Below are 13,620 nucleotides of genomic sequence, written 5' to 3'. Positions count from 1 at the left end.
GTCCAAAGTTTCCCTGGGCATGGTGCATCCATCGGCAGCCCCGAGGTAGACGTAAAACCCTTTCGTCTTCTTGGCTGTTCTGGGCAGGGGTGGTCTCCTTGGTGGTCCCCTCTCTCCCTCATTCTTGTTCGTTTTTGGACAACCACCCTCGCACCACCAGCCTCCGAGCGCTGCTTGAATGGAGAGCCCGACTTCGCTCTTTTCTCCTCACCTTCCTCTGCTCCATCACACACAGCCGCATTCTTTGGCCGACACCTCGTTCACCGTGTGGTACAGGTTTCCCGTGTCCAAGAAGGAGACGTCGTCGTCGTACGCCAGGGGCCGGCAGCATGGCCGGGCTCTCACTTTCTCCTTCTTGATCTTCCGCATACTCCGGATGTTCTTCAGGGACAGGTCGTAGTTCCGCACCGCCGCATCACAGGTGCCGCTGCAGTAGCGGAAGAGGACGGTCTCGTCCGACTTGTACCCCAGGCCCAGCTCACTGACTGTCACCTCCAGCTCCTTGAGGGAGCAGGGCTTATGGCGGGCCTTGGCGCGCTTCATCCGGTTGCCGACTCTGGCGAAGAGCGGCAGTTCGTGACCCCCAGAGTTCATGGACTGGCTGTACCTCTCGATCAGTGTGGAGAGCAACTGGCGGATCTCTCCCTTGGTGTAGCTCTCAAACAACGTGCTGTCTGAAATGTTTTTAAAAAATGAGACAGGAGTTAGAAAGCCAAAAACAAAACTTCAAGTAACTAGCAGGGAGGTTGTACATTGAGGACTAGGAACTTGAATTAGTTCCCAAAAGATATTCCTAAAAGGAAGGTCACGTAGTACTTAAAGGCATATGAAGCGGCCTTCTACTGAGTCAGATCACCAGTCCAACTAGCTCACAATTATCTACATCCTGTGGGCCAAAGCCGATACTCAGCCCTGCTGTAGTTGCACCCTGCATTGCAGAGCCTGCATTGAAGAGGGGGTTGGACTAGATGACCTCCAAGATCCCTTCCCACCCTTGTGATTCTTAAGATTCTATACTTATTGCTAGGTCAGTGTGCATAGAATTGCAGACACATTGTTTTTAGGGCTTTATGCTTATCACTGTAGGGTAGGGACAAGGAACCACTTTCAGCCTGTGGGCCCAATTCAATTCCAGAGAAGCTCTCAGGGGCCTCATTCCATTGGTGGGTGTGGCCAAAGGCAAAAGCAGGAGAAGCCAAAAATACCCCCCCAAACCCAGCATATTGTAACTTAAAGTTCAGAGAGGCATTTCAAGCTTTCAGAAGAGGGCAAAAAAACTGCACAAAAGCTGGGAATCTGAGGTTCCCCGCCCCTGGTGTTGGGCCTGATCCATTCAGGTTGATGTCCTGCTGTGCTTTTAACAACAACGAGCACAAATCCCCCCAATGTCATCGGATGGGATTTGGAGTTTTCAGCCACGACTACACCAATGCCCTGTAGTAGCACATGCTAAGCGATCGGTGCCCACCAAGTTTCACAGAGAGCGCCTGGCCTCTGTTTGCAACCTGATTTTAACGATGTGCAGGAAGTCTCCAAGGGCCTCTGAAGAATTGGATGGCTGGAAGCGTTTCTTCCATTCCCAGCCCAGAGAGAAAGAACGGACCCCAAGCATCTGATCCCAATGACCATTTCTCACCAGTCATTCGCTGCAGCTAGGGATGTTCATGTTGCGGGCACCCGACTGGGTCTGGGAATTCGTTGGGCTCCCCCCTCGGATTTCTGTGGTGTCCCCAACTTGGCTTGCATTCGGAGCTGAAATGCAGTTTTTTCCCCAAAATCTGGGAACTTTTTTGGGTTTTTACAATTATTATTTGCATAAATAGCAATTTCTGCAAACTGCAGCCACAGTTCGCATGATTTGCACAAATTTCAGCCTCAATTTGTGCAAATTCCTATCTGCACCAATAAAAATAACGCTCCAAATCTGCAAACTGGCTGGCTCAATGCAGATCAAGTTGGGCCCGTTCACGGGAAAGCAAGGTGAAGTCCAGGGGGCCAAAGTAATGAAAACTCAGCAAGCTTCCCCCGTCCCCCTTGATGGATTCCTCTGACTTCCCTAGTACTTTATAAAACTGGAACCAAAAGTTGGTGAAATTGGACCTTTTCTCTGAGATCAGCAACATGCCATCCTCCCCAACTCCTCACTTTGCAACGAATGTTCAGCTCCACAGGAAAATGTATCTCTTGAACTCCCCGACACCTGATGCAGCAAATGCAGCATTCAAGAGGAGGAATGAGAGAGGGTTCCAGTCGATGCACCTCCTTTGTCACACAAGGAAGTGGCGGCAAGGCACAAGGGAACTGGGGGAGGCATTCATACACTCTCCCCGGTCACATTCCTAAGATGTCCATTGGGTGCTTTACATGGTCCCAATTCTTGTCATAACAAGAGAAGGCTGGTTGGGGGGACCAAGTTTGAGAGTGGGTTGTGCTAAAGATATACTAACGTTGTTAAATCCATTCTGTCTGTGTTTTGCAGATTGTGAGGCATCTTTTGTTCCATCATCTGCTCATTGATACAATTGGATTTTATTTATTTTTTTAGGGATGCATGAGAATTTCTTTCCAGTTGGGCAAGTGCACATAAACACTAATGTGCATTAGCACTCATGCACATTAGCGCAAGTGTGCATTAGCACAACCCCCCCCCCCGAGGAAGAAATAGCCCATAAGTCTGCAGAATATGCATGACTCAGAAGAAGCTGGTCTGCTGTGGAATCCACAGATTGGATACAAAGAAATCCAAATTCATTAGAATCTGTTCGGGATTTCTCCGACATCCCGGCATTGAGTGTGAGGCACCATGGTGGCCCCCCTCTTTCCTACCGCATTAGGGATATGTATTTCATTTTGTTGTAATTTTTACAAAAATGAAACATATACCTGTTGGGATACAATTCCAAAGAAAAAAAAGAAACTCAACATCATTTAAGTATGAGACAATTTAAGTCCAATATGAGAGATGAAGCTTGTAGCAAAACTGGGAGAAAAGATATCGGATTATAAGAAAGGGAGACAGGAGCAGGCAGGGCCTATTCCAGTTAGACTGCCTACACCAGGAGATAAGAGGTGACGCAGGGCCATTCCAGCAGCCCAGCTGAGGTTTTTTTTCTTTCCTTTCCCTCCTCATCCCTTCTTCCTTGTCTGTCATGTCTGTTTAGACAGTAAGCCTGTGGGCAGGGACTGTCTTTTACAGACTCATTGTAAGCCACTCCAGGAGCATTTTGGGGGGCTGAGGGGCAGCATAAAAATACATTTTTAATTAATTAATTGAAGTGCTTGAATTTGCTGGGGCTGATTTCTGTATGGACACAGGCGGCAGCAGCTGCCCTAAGACCAGCTGAAGATCCTTGCGTGTGGGGGAGAAGTGACATCCAGTTAAGTGAAGCCCTTAGATTTAGGGTGGCGGGAAAGAAAGCTGCCTTCTACTGAGTCAGGGACTATCTAGCCCAGTGCTGTTGACACTGACCAGCAGCCGCTCTCCAGGGTTTCAGAGAAGGGTCTTTCTGGGGATCGAACCTGGGACCTTTTGCATGCAAAGCAGGTGCTCTCTTCTCTATCAGTGTGCTGTGATCCCTCCCTTAAAATAAAGCCAAGATTCCAGTCTTTTTAGACCCATGAGGACTTCATGATGTTTCTTCCCTTTGAGGTGGGACGTGGGAGAGGGCCTTCTCTGCTGTGGCACCCTGGTTATGGAATGCCCTCCCCGCGGAGGCCTGATTGGCGGAGATGTTGGTTTCATTTTGGTGCCAAGTTAAAACATGGCTTTTCACCAAAGTCTTTGAGGGCTAAATGAATTTCCTAAAGTTGCACACTGTTTTAACTGTTTTAGATTCTTTAATTTGTATTAGCTTGTTTAATGGTTTAATATCTTTTTAGATGTTTAAATTATTTATTGTTTTATACTGTTTAAATTGATTTTATCTGTATGACACCCTGATATCTTAATGATTCAAGGCAGGATACAAATGTTTTAAATAAAATAAATAAATGTTTAAAATGTGAACACAGGAAGCTGCCTTATGTCGAATCACACCTTTTATCCATCTAGCTCAGGATTCTCTGTCCTGACAGACGGTGGATCTCTGGGGTTTCAGGCAGGGGGTCTTTTCCCAGGCCCTACCTGGAGACACCGCGGAATGAACCTGAGGCCTTCTGCATTCACAGCAGGGTCTCTACCTCTGAGCTGGGGCCGATTCCCACAGCTGATAACATCTTTACCAGCCATAGGATTGGCTGAGGATTCTTGGGGGCATGCGGTTTCTGTGCTCTGAGGGGCTGCAGTGACTGGGGACAGAGCAAAAAATCCCTGTGTGCAGTGAGCAGACCAAGGGCCCCCTGCACGGATTGTGACTCAGTGGCCTCTAAGCCGGGGGTTCCAGTTTAGCCTGTAGCCCTGAGGTACAACGAGCTGCACCACTGTATTGACCAACAAGAGTCCATCTTCCCAGCATCCTCTTTTCCAGCCTGATGCCCCAGTGGGAAGGCCACGAATAGGGTCATCGCAGGAGTCTGGTTGGAGCTAAAGTGCGCCAATTTCTCTACAGTTCAGCCCCCCAGATGCTGATCCAAGGATCCCTGTGTGTGCCCAGCTCAGCGCGCACCAAGCTGGGCAAGCACGGGGATCCACACTTATCTACAAGCTGCTATTTTGCATGAAAATGGCAGCCCAGCTCTTTACATAAATCGTCATTTACATAAAGCGGCAGCCATAAGTAGCACCCTTTACACAAAATTACAGGCATAAATGGTCTAATTAACCTGCATTTTTTGCGTAAATGGTGCTATTCATGGCTGCCATTTTATGTAAATGACCCTTTTAATGCAAAATCGTGGCTCACGGGGTGGGGGAACGCCAGCACCCCCAGACCATGCAGCAGCTCACCCAGGGCAGTGAACAGGGGCGGGTGAGTGGTGTGGGTCCGGCAAGCAGCATGCAGTGCAGGCACAGGGCGATCCGTCCATCCTTAGCCAAGCAGGCCTCAATGGCAAGCGTCCCCGTGTGATTCTTTGTCCCCTAGTATTTCAGAAGCTTCCAACAATCACAAAAAAGGCCGATCTAATTACATACACAACTCCATCGTCATCAACTGCCTTTAATATCTTCTTAATCCACAGACGAACATACCATTAAATCCAAGTTAGTAAACCCTATCAGGTCAGCGGAAAAATATTCCCAAATGTAACCCATCTCAGAAGCAGCGACGATTTTTTTCCGATGAAACCAGCCTCGTTTCGTCCCAATTTTTTTTAATTTTCCGCTGACTTGGTAAATTGGATCTGGATTTCATTGTATGTTGCCATAGGGATTATCATCCTGCTAAATACAGTTGATTGAGCTGGATTTGTGCATATAATTGCATCATTCTTTTTTCTGGTTTTTCTATTAAGCTCTGGGTCTGTATCTCTGCTTGGAAGGGGTTTTTATTCTGAGATGCTGAGAAAATGTTCCTTTTAAAAGCCATCTCGGGCAAAGGACCTGGGGCACATGTTGCGGCAGTGAGTTCCGTAAGTTATTTCTAGGGAGGTTTGCCTTGCCCGCTCCTTGCTGGCCTTCCACTGCTGCATCACAACTTTCCCATTCAGGCCTTTAAGGGCTCGACTACATTGCTTGCCTGCAATAATGCATGCCATCCTTTGGAGATTTGATTCCCTTTTACTGTGTTTTCTGACTGATTTATTTTGTTACTGCTCCTTTCCAATGGTCTTATCCCTGGCTTATTTCACTGTTACATTTTGCTTTTTAAAGGCATTGTTGTTTTTATTATTCATGAAAGAGAGCCAGCATGGCGAGGAGAAACAGTGTGGTGTAGTGGTTAAAGTGTTGGACTGGGACCAAGGAAACCCAGATTCTAGTAGCCACTCAGCCATGAAGCTGGGTGACTTTTATTTGTTACATTTTTTGTTACATTTATATCCCACTTTTTTTCCACCAAGGAGCCAAAAGTGGCTTACATGATCTTCCTCCTCTCCATTTTATCCTCACAACAACCCTGCAAGGTAGGTTAAGCTGAGAGTCAGTGATTTCAGTGGCCTGAAATCACCGAGTGAGCTTCATAATCAAGCAGGGACTTGAACCCAGGTCTCTCCAGTCCTAGTCAGTGAAGGCTGGTGGCTCCGATTTCAGTGGGGTTATGAATCCACTCTGGGTTTCAGTCAGGACCTCAAAACAGGTTCAGCACCTTGGATAGCTCCTTTAGAATTCTGGCCGGTCCTGACTGAAACCTGGAATGGATTCACAACCCCGCCGCAATTGGAGCCACCAGCCTCCACTGGTCCCAGTCCAACACTCTGACCACTACACCACACTGGTTCCCATGACTTTGGACCTGTCATGGGCTTTCAGCCTCACCTACCTCACAGGATTGTTGTGAGGATAAAATGGAGAGGAGGAGGGCTATGTGAGCTACCGTGGGCACCTAGCAAGAGGGGGAAAGACAGGATATAAATGTGATAATAAAAAATAAATAAAAGCTGCCTTCAACTAAATAGGAAAGGCAGAGATAGCGTCTTTTAATTAAACAACTAAATACCCAAATTTCCAAACAGGTAGAGCTGTCCCTCTTTGGCCATGGAAGAAGCAGGCTTGGGAGGGAATTAGCACTGAGCTTTACTCTCTAGAGGCATTTCAAAAGTGACTGGAAGGGATGTCAGAGAAATCTGTTTGGGGGTTGGGGTTCAATGAGTTTTCCTAGGCGTGGCCCCCCAGATTGGGGGTGGGTGGGATGGAAGGTTCTGCAATTTGCACAAATTTCTGATCAATTTGTGCAAATTTTGCCAGGTGACAGACTTGGCCTTGGGGGAGCTGGGGGTGGCAACAGCCGACAGGAAGCTCTGGCGTGGGCTGGTCCATGAAGTCACGAAGAGTCAGAAGTGACTGGCGGAACAAACAACAACAACAATGCAAATCACGGCTGAAGTTGCTCAAATTCAGCTGCGATTTGCACAAATTGCTCAGATATTTGTGAAAATTGCAGGAATTCCCCCCCACACACACACACACACACAACAAAAAGTTCCCAGAGTGTGGGGAACAGCCTGCAGCTCAGTACGCAGACACAAAGCAAGTCATACATGCTACAGAACCCTGTCGAGTCAAAAAAAGAATCAGGTTCCCCAGCGATGAACATCCCTAGGGGCTAGGTGGCGACCTATCAAGGTTGCCATAGATGCATGCCGGCATTGAGCTAGATGGACTAGGTGGCCTCCAAGAATCCTCTACAACTGGTGGTCTGGAGCAAACCTGGAAAGCAAAAGTGGACCGATGGCCACTCATGGATGCATTCGAGTACACTTCCCCAACCTGGGGCCCTGCAGTTGTGCTCGACTACAACTCCTATCATTCCCAGGCATCATTTCAGGCACATCTCAAAGGCACCAGGTTAGGGATCTCTGCATTAGAGCAATTCCACAAAGAAGGTCTGTCTGACTGTCTGTGACCTCAAAAACTGGGGACCGATCCAGTTTCCCCAATCCAGTTCTTCCTGTGCCCAGTTACAAGCGTACCCCTTCTGCATCCAAGGGAGAATTTGGGGAGCATACAGCGGCTTACACTGGGTGATCAGGGAGCTGCGGCGTTCCAGATCCCGCGGGTGCCTCCTCTGACCTTCCGCCAGCCAAGGGGGCGATGAGGGCGCTCTCGGGAAAAGCGCCGAGGGGAAGAAGGTGGACGTGGAGCTCCCCCCGAACAGGTCTCTACAAACCAACATGGACAAAATGGAACTGAAAACCATCGAGACTATGGCTGCAAACTTCCATACCTTCATCTTAGACCGAGTCAGAACATTGAAACTCTGCAAAAGAAAAAAGGGGGAGACATTGAAACTCCATGAAAGGAAAGCCAGGGTGGCGTAGGGGTGAGAGTTTTGGACTGGGACTCGGGAGATCCAGATTCTAGTCCCCACTCAGCCATGATGCACTGGTCCTGGAGGTAGCACAGAGCCATCAGGACTAGTAGCCATCGATAGCCTTTTCCTCCAGGAATTTGTCTAACCCCCTTTTAAAGCCATCCAAGTTGGTGGCCATCGCTACATCTTGTAGTAGCGAATTCCATAGTTTGACTCTGTCTGCGCTGCGTGAAGAAGTCCTCCCTTTGATCTGTCCTGAATCTCCCACCAAACAGCTTCATCCTATATCATTTCAGTTGCTTTTTTCTGCACTTTTTCCAACTCCTAAACCTTTTTTTAGGATCATGTAAGCCACCTTGAGTTCCTTGCTAGAGGGGAAAGGCGGGATAGAAATGTAACAATAAAATAAATAAATAAAACATCAATCTCTGTTATACCGGCCTCAACCTGTCGCTGGCACCTCCACCACCACCATCCCATCAGCATTTAAACAAAACAAAACAAATGGGAGGGCACACAGAGACCCCCTCCTCCTATTAGTCTCCTCGCTCTATCCTTTGCTGAGCACAAAACTAATACAATCTAATCTTTGATGGAAGGAAGCTGTGACTGGAGACAGGGGATTTTTAGCATTGGCACCATGGCTTTAGAATGCACTTAGAGAGGCTCACTTGGTGTCTTCCTTATATTCTGGTCAAGACCTTTTCATTTCCCCAGGCTTTTTTGTCACCTGTATACCGTTTTTTGTTTTGTATCCATTGAATTTTGGATTTAATGGTTCCGGTATTATCATACTATACTGATTTATTTCCTGCTACTGACATTTTTACATTCCTTTTTATTGTTTTATTGATTGTTGATTGATGTTTTATTGTTGTAAGCCACCAGGAAAAGACTGCTACTGGGCAGCATACCAATACTATAAATAAATAAAATAAATAAGCACTTTAACAGCATGATCCTTTACATGACTATTCAGAAGTAAATTGATTTTTTTTTTTTAATTGTCCTGCTCCTCAGCCAAAAGAGACTCACAGAGTGGCTTACATATAATCAGTAAAAACAAGACAGTCCCTGCTTGTAGGCTTACAATCTAAAAAGTCATGACATACAAGGAAAAAACAATGGGGAGGGAAGAGGAAAAATAATGTCTCTCAGCAAGGCTGGTGCAGCCAAATCCCATATATTTCAGTGATGCTTACTCTCAGTGATGTTTACTCCTACAGGTTACTGTAAACAGCTGCAATTTAGGTAAAAGTAAGTGCTTTATGGCTGCAAATCGTGTAAAATATGCCATTTACGGCTGTAATTTTCCCACGATAAGCTAATGGCAGTCGCCATTAGCATAGCACATTTTTTAGAAAGCCAGAGGGCCATCTCCAGTGGACGTGGCAGGGCTTCGGAGGACTCTGTGGGATCCTAAGTGGCCCGAATCGCCCCACAGCGGACCGCCCCCTCCCCCGGACAAGACAGTAGGCAGTTCGTACATCCCTACATCTGAGTAGATATGCATAGGATTGCACTGTGAATAATATACTTTTTGTTCTTATTGTTCATATGTAAACTGCTCAGGGCACCTCATCAGCTAAAACAGGGGGGGAAAGCTTAAAATAAAGGAATACTAATACATAAACTCCCAAGACACAGCAAAGGGAAATCAGTTCTTTTTGCAAATGATACCCACACACACACATACACAATCACTCAATGAATCTCCATTTCACCAACTACTAAGTAACCACTGAGGAATTTACAGGATCCCACCCCTGGCTAGATAGCATCACCAATGCAATGAATATGAACCTGAGCACACTCCGGGAGAGTGCGCAGGACAGGAAGGCCTGGCGTGCTGTGGTCCATGGGGTCACGAAGAGTCGGATACGACTGAACGACTGAACAACCCCTCGAGCAGTATTCATCTTAGTCTGTTGCAGCAAAAACAACCAAAAATCCTATCGCACCTTAACAGAAGAACACATTTCTGTTGGCATGAGCCTTTGAGGGCTAAAGTCCACTTCCTCAGAGCAGGTCAAATTCCTCTCATGCCAAGATGTGAGTTCAAATCCCAGCTCAGGCATAAACTCTAAGGGCTGTCATGGAGTCTCTCAGTCTCAGACTTCCTTGGCTGGATAATGGGCTCATTAATGACTTGCCTTACAGGGTTGTTGTGAAGAAGGTTCAGGGATAAGGAGCGGAAGGCCATTTGCAAAACTACACTGCTTTTGAAAATTATCTCCCTATGTAAAAGCCAGACATCCATCACACACCGGCATGACCAAGACAAAAAGCCCAGGGATGCAAATGAAGGGGTGGGACTATAAAGTCAAGAGCCATCTTGGTTCATAATGGCTCCCAGTCAGTTCTATAGGGCAGAGTAAACAGCCTGCAATCCACAGGACGATATGGAGACAAGCAAAACCTGTCCCTTGCCCTATTAGTGGTACACTAATCTCTGTTGTACCACCCAGGGGCACACACATACCCACACGCACACACCATGTCTCTGCACAACCAGTGTTCAAGAGATGCATCACACCAGCACACTGTCTGGGAATAATGGGAGTTGCAGTGTAACAATATCTGGAGGGGGCCATAAAGGCTGCATTACACCAATTCTGTCCCAGTTACATGGGCTTTCTGGGCCCAATTTAAAGTGCTTGTTTCAGCTCTTAATGCCCTAAACAGTTTGGGACCAGGCTATCTGCTTACACCTGAATGACCCTGCTTGGTATTACCATTACAGAGGCCCTGCTCTCCAGCCCATTGGTAAGAAATGTTAGGTTGACGTTGACCAAAGACTGAGCCTTTTCAGTGGTAGTCCCCCATCTTAAGCATTCACTCCCTGAGAAATACATGTGGCCCTACCTCTACCAACTTTGAAGAAAAAGCTTAAAACATGCTTCTTTCAATCCATATGTTATTTAAGTATTGAGATCAAGTAATTATTATCCTCAGTTTTTTTAAAACTTGGAGGGAAATTTAAAAGTGGCTTTGAATTGACTCATGATGTTTTCATTAATTTTGTACGCTGCCTCTGGAGTGGATTGTGCTGTGAAAGGCAATCAATAAGCCATTAAATACATAAACAAAGAAACAAAGGAACAAAATAGTCCCACAGAGTCTCAGCAACCTGGAAGTCCTCTCTCTGTTCCACCATGACTTAATGACGGGCCTTTTACTAGCTGATAACAAAGAGATGTATTCTGTCAGGATGCATTTATTAAAGCCCCCATCTTAGAGAAACATGGAAAGCAAAATTAAATATATAAAATTAGTTATAGAAGTACGCTCTCTGGTTCGGGGAAGGTGCGCATTCTGGTCTCTTTGCAAACAATGATGCATTTTCATTGCATCTTTCCACTAGATGGCTTCTGTTCACACACTGTGTAGAGATGCTACGGTCTAGCAACGGGCTCTTTATTTTTATTTATTTATTATTAAATTTATTAATCGCCCATCTGGCTGGTCACCCAGCCACTCTGGGCGATGTACAACATACAATAAAAACAGTTTAAAACAATAAAATTCTACAATAAAAACATTTTCTAAAATACCCTAACCCACCCCAAATGCCTGCCTGAACAACAACGTTTTTAATGCACAACGGAAGCTCATTAAAGAGGGGGCATGACGGAGTTCCCTAGGGAGGGAGTTCCACAGAGTGGGGGCCACCACAGAAAAGGCCCTCTCCCTCGTCCCCACCAGTCTAGCTGTCCTGGCTGATGGGACAGAGAGAAGGCCATCCGAGGCTGATCTTGTTAAGCGGCCTGTCTGGTGCTGCTGGAGGCGCTCCTTAAGATAGGCTGGGCCAGAACCATATAGGGTTTTAAAGGTCAAAACCAACACCTTGAATTTGGCCCGGAAAACAACTGGTAACCAGTGCAACTCCTTCAGCACTGGAGTGATGTGATCTCGCCGGCGGCTGCCTTTAATCAGGCGAGCTGCCACGTTCTGTACCAGCTGCAGCTTCCAAACCGTCTTCAAGGGTAACCCCACGTAGAGCGCATTACAGTAGTCTAAACGAGAGGAGACCAGGGCATGTACTACCGATGGGAGCAGATGGTCGGGAAGGAAGGGGCACAGCTGCTGTATCAGATGGAGTTGATACAGCGCTGTCCGGCTCACAGCTGACACCTGAGCCTCCCTGGACAGCTGAGAGTCCAAAATGACCCCCAGGCTGCGGACCTGGTCTTTCAAGGGTAGCCGTACCCCATTCAACACCAGGTCAGCATCCCCCAGCCTCCTCTTGTCTCCCACCAAAAGTACCTTGGTCTTGTCAGGGTTCAGCTTTTCATCTGGCACCTCAGCTCTTGCAAAGCTCATCCAAATGGCTGACAACATTGCTGCCCAGGAAACCTCTGAATGCATTAAAGGGCACACCGTTTCCGCAAACAGAATGCCCTGATAAATACATTGGCTTAGATAATGAAGAGGTCTTGTGGGAGCTCTAGTTATCCACAAAGGTCCTTTGGACCTTTGTTTCTGCGATCCCCTGTTTTAGACTTGGAGGTTTCCAGATCACACATTCCTTCTATGCCAGGGCTGCAGAACCTCAGACTTGGGGTCAAATTCATCCCTCGTGGAGTCCCAATTTGGCCTCCTGGGTTCGCCAGATGGCCATGCCCCCTTTCCAAGGCCCCACCCAACCACCAATCATTTGGTGTTTTTCCTGCTTTTGCACTGCTTTCTCCCCATTCTAAAAGGTTAAAATGCCTCTCTGGAGACTTAGTTCCCGGCCGGAAGAGCTTCAAGCGATATTGGAGGGATTCCGGCCACACCCCTTTTGCCTTAGGGGATTCCGGCCACACCCCTTTTGCCTTAGGGGATTCCGGCCACACCCCTTTTGCCACACCCCTTTTGCCTTAGGCCCTGCCTACTGCTCGAATGCGACCTCCGAGAGAAGTGGAATTTGGGGTGAAAGTGCTTCTGCACTTCTGTTGCGCGCATTTTAAAAGCAACGCTTCTCGGGTGTCAGAGCAGCACTGGCAGGGAATCTGCTGTCCCACTGGACATCTCCTGGGCTTTTTGACTTGCCAGAAATGCCCATCCGTGTCACTAATGGTATTGATGCATTGGGGCTCACCACCACCTTTGCCCGGAGCCTGCCAATCTCTCCCATCAACCACAAGCGAGATAAACAGCAATTATTCCGATGATTCGAATATGCCCTGAAGACAAGGCGGGATGGAGAATTTCCAGTGCCAAGTTCATCATCATCCGGGGGTGGGGGCAGGGGAAATAGCCTGGCTTAAAAGGCAAGTTGGCATTTATTGAGGAGGGGGTGGTAAACGGAGAGAGATGTTCCTCACGCTTCTGACACCACTCCCAGACTTACATCATCGTCTCCCCCACCCACAGCCTGCCTTCTGACATAGTAAACCCGGCCTGTGCCCTGGGGCAGGATCTTGTGACTCCTCTCCAAATTAAACTGGCACGCAGCCTGCTGATGTGCTGAATAATAGCGCTCCATTTTCACGCCTGCCTTCCAGTTTGAGCTGTATTGGCAGGGGAGAAAACACCCCCTGCCTCATCCAAGAGAAGCCAAGGGGCAAAAGGAGGAGGCCTTTGCGGAGCACTGAGTGAGTTATGCCAAAATAGGAATTTGAACTCACACCACAGAGTGGGGCCCGTGCTTTGCACGCCAAAGGTCCCAGGAAAACCACAGCTAGTCAGTGTAGATCAGGGGTGGGCAACTTGCATTTTGGCCTAAAACTCTAATTAGCCCTAGCTAGCACAGCCAACAGTCGTGGCTGATGGGAGTTGTAAGCCAACA

At 47.4% G+C, this 13,620-nt stretch overlaps 1 protein-coding gene across 1 annotated transcript; it reads right to left on the bottom strand.

The window, feature by feature from the left end:
• Positions 1-225: 225 nt before the first annotated feature.
• NRTN (neurturin) lies at positions 226-7,766 on the bottom strand. The gene is made up of 2 exons (XM_084825592.1): positions 7,553-7,766; positions 226-674 (listed from the first exon to the last, which is right to left on the bottom strand). Exons 1-2 carry the CDS (start codon positions 7,764-7,766, stop codon positions 226-228), a joined length of 663 nt encoding a protein of 220 aa, XP_084681718.1.
• Between the last annotated feature and the right edge of the window lie 5,854 nt (positions 7,767-13,620).

This window comes from Heloderma suspectum, chromosome Z (genome assembly GCF_057233095.1).
Source record: "Heloderma suspectum isolate Gila_16-S chromosome Z, 16-S_ref, whole genome shotgun sequence".
Taxonomy (NCBI): domain Eukaryota; kingdom Metazoa; phylum Chordata; class Lepidosauria; order Squamata; family Helodermatidae; genus Heloderma; species Heloderma suspectum.
The sequence above is the reverse complement of the archived record's forward strand: the minus strand, read 5'-3'. Positions and strand labels throughout refer to the sequence as shown.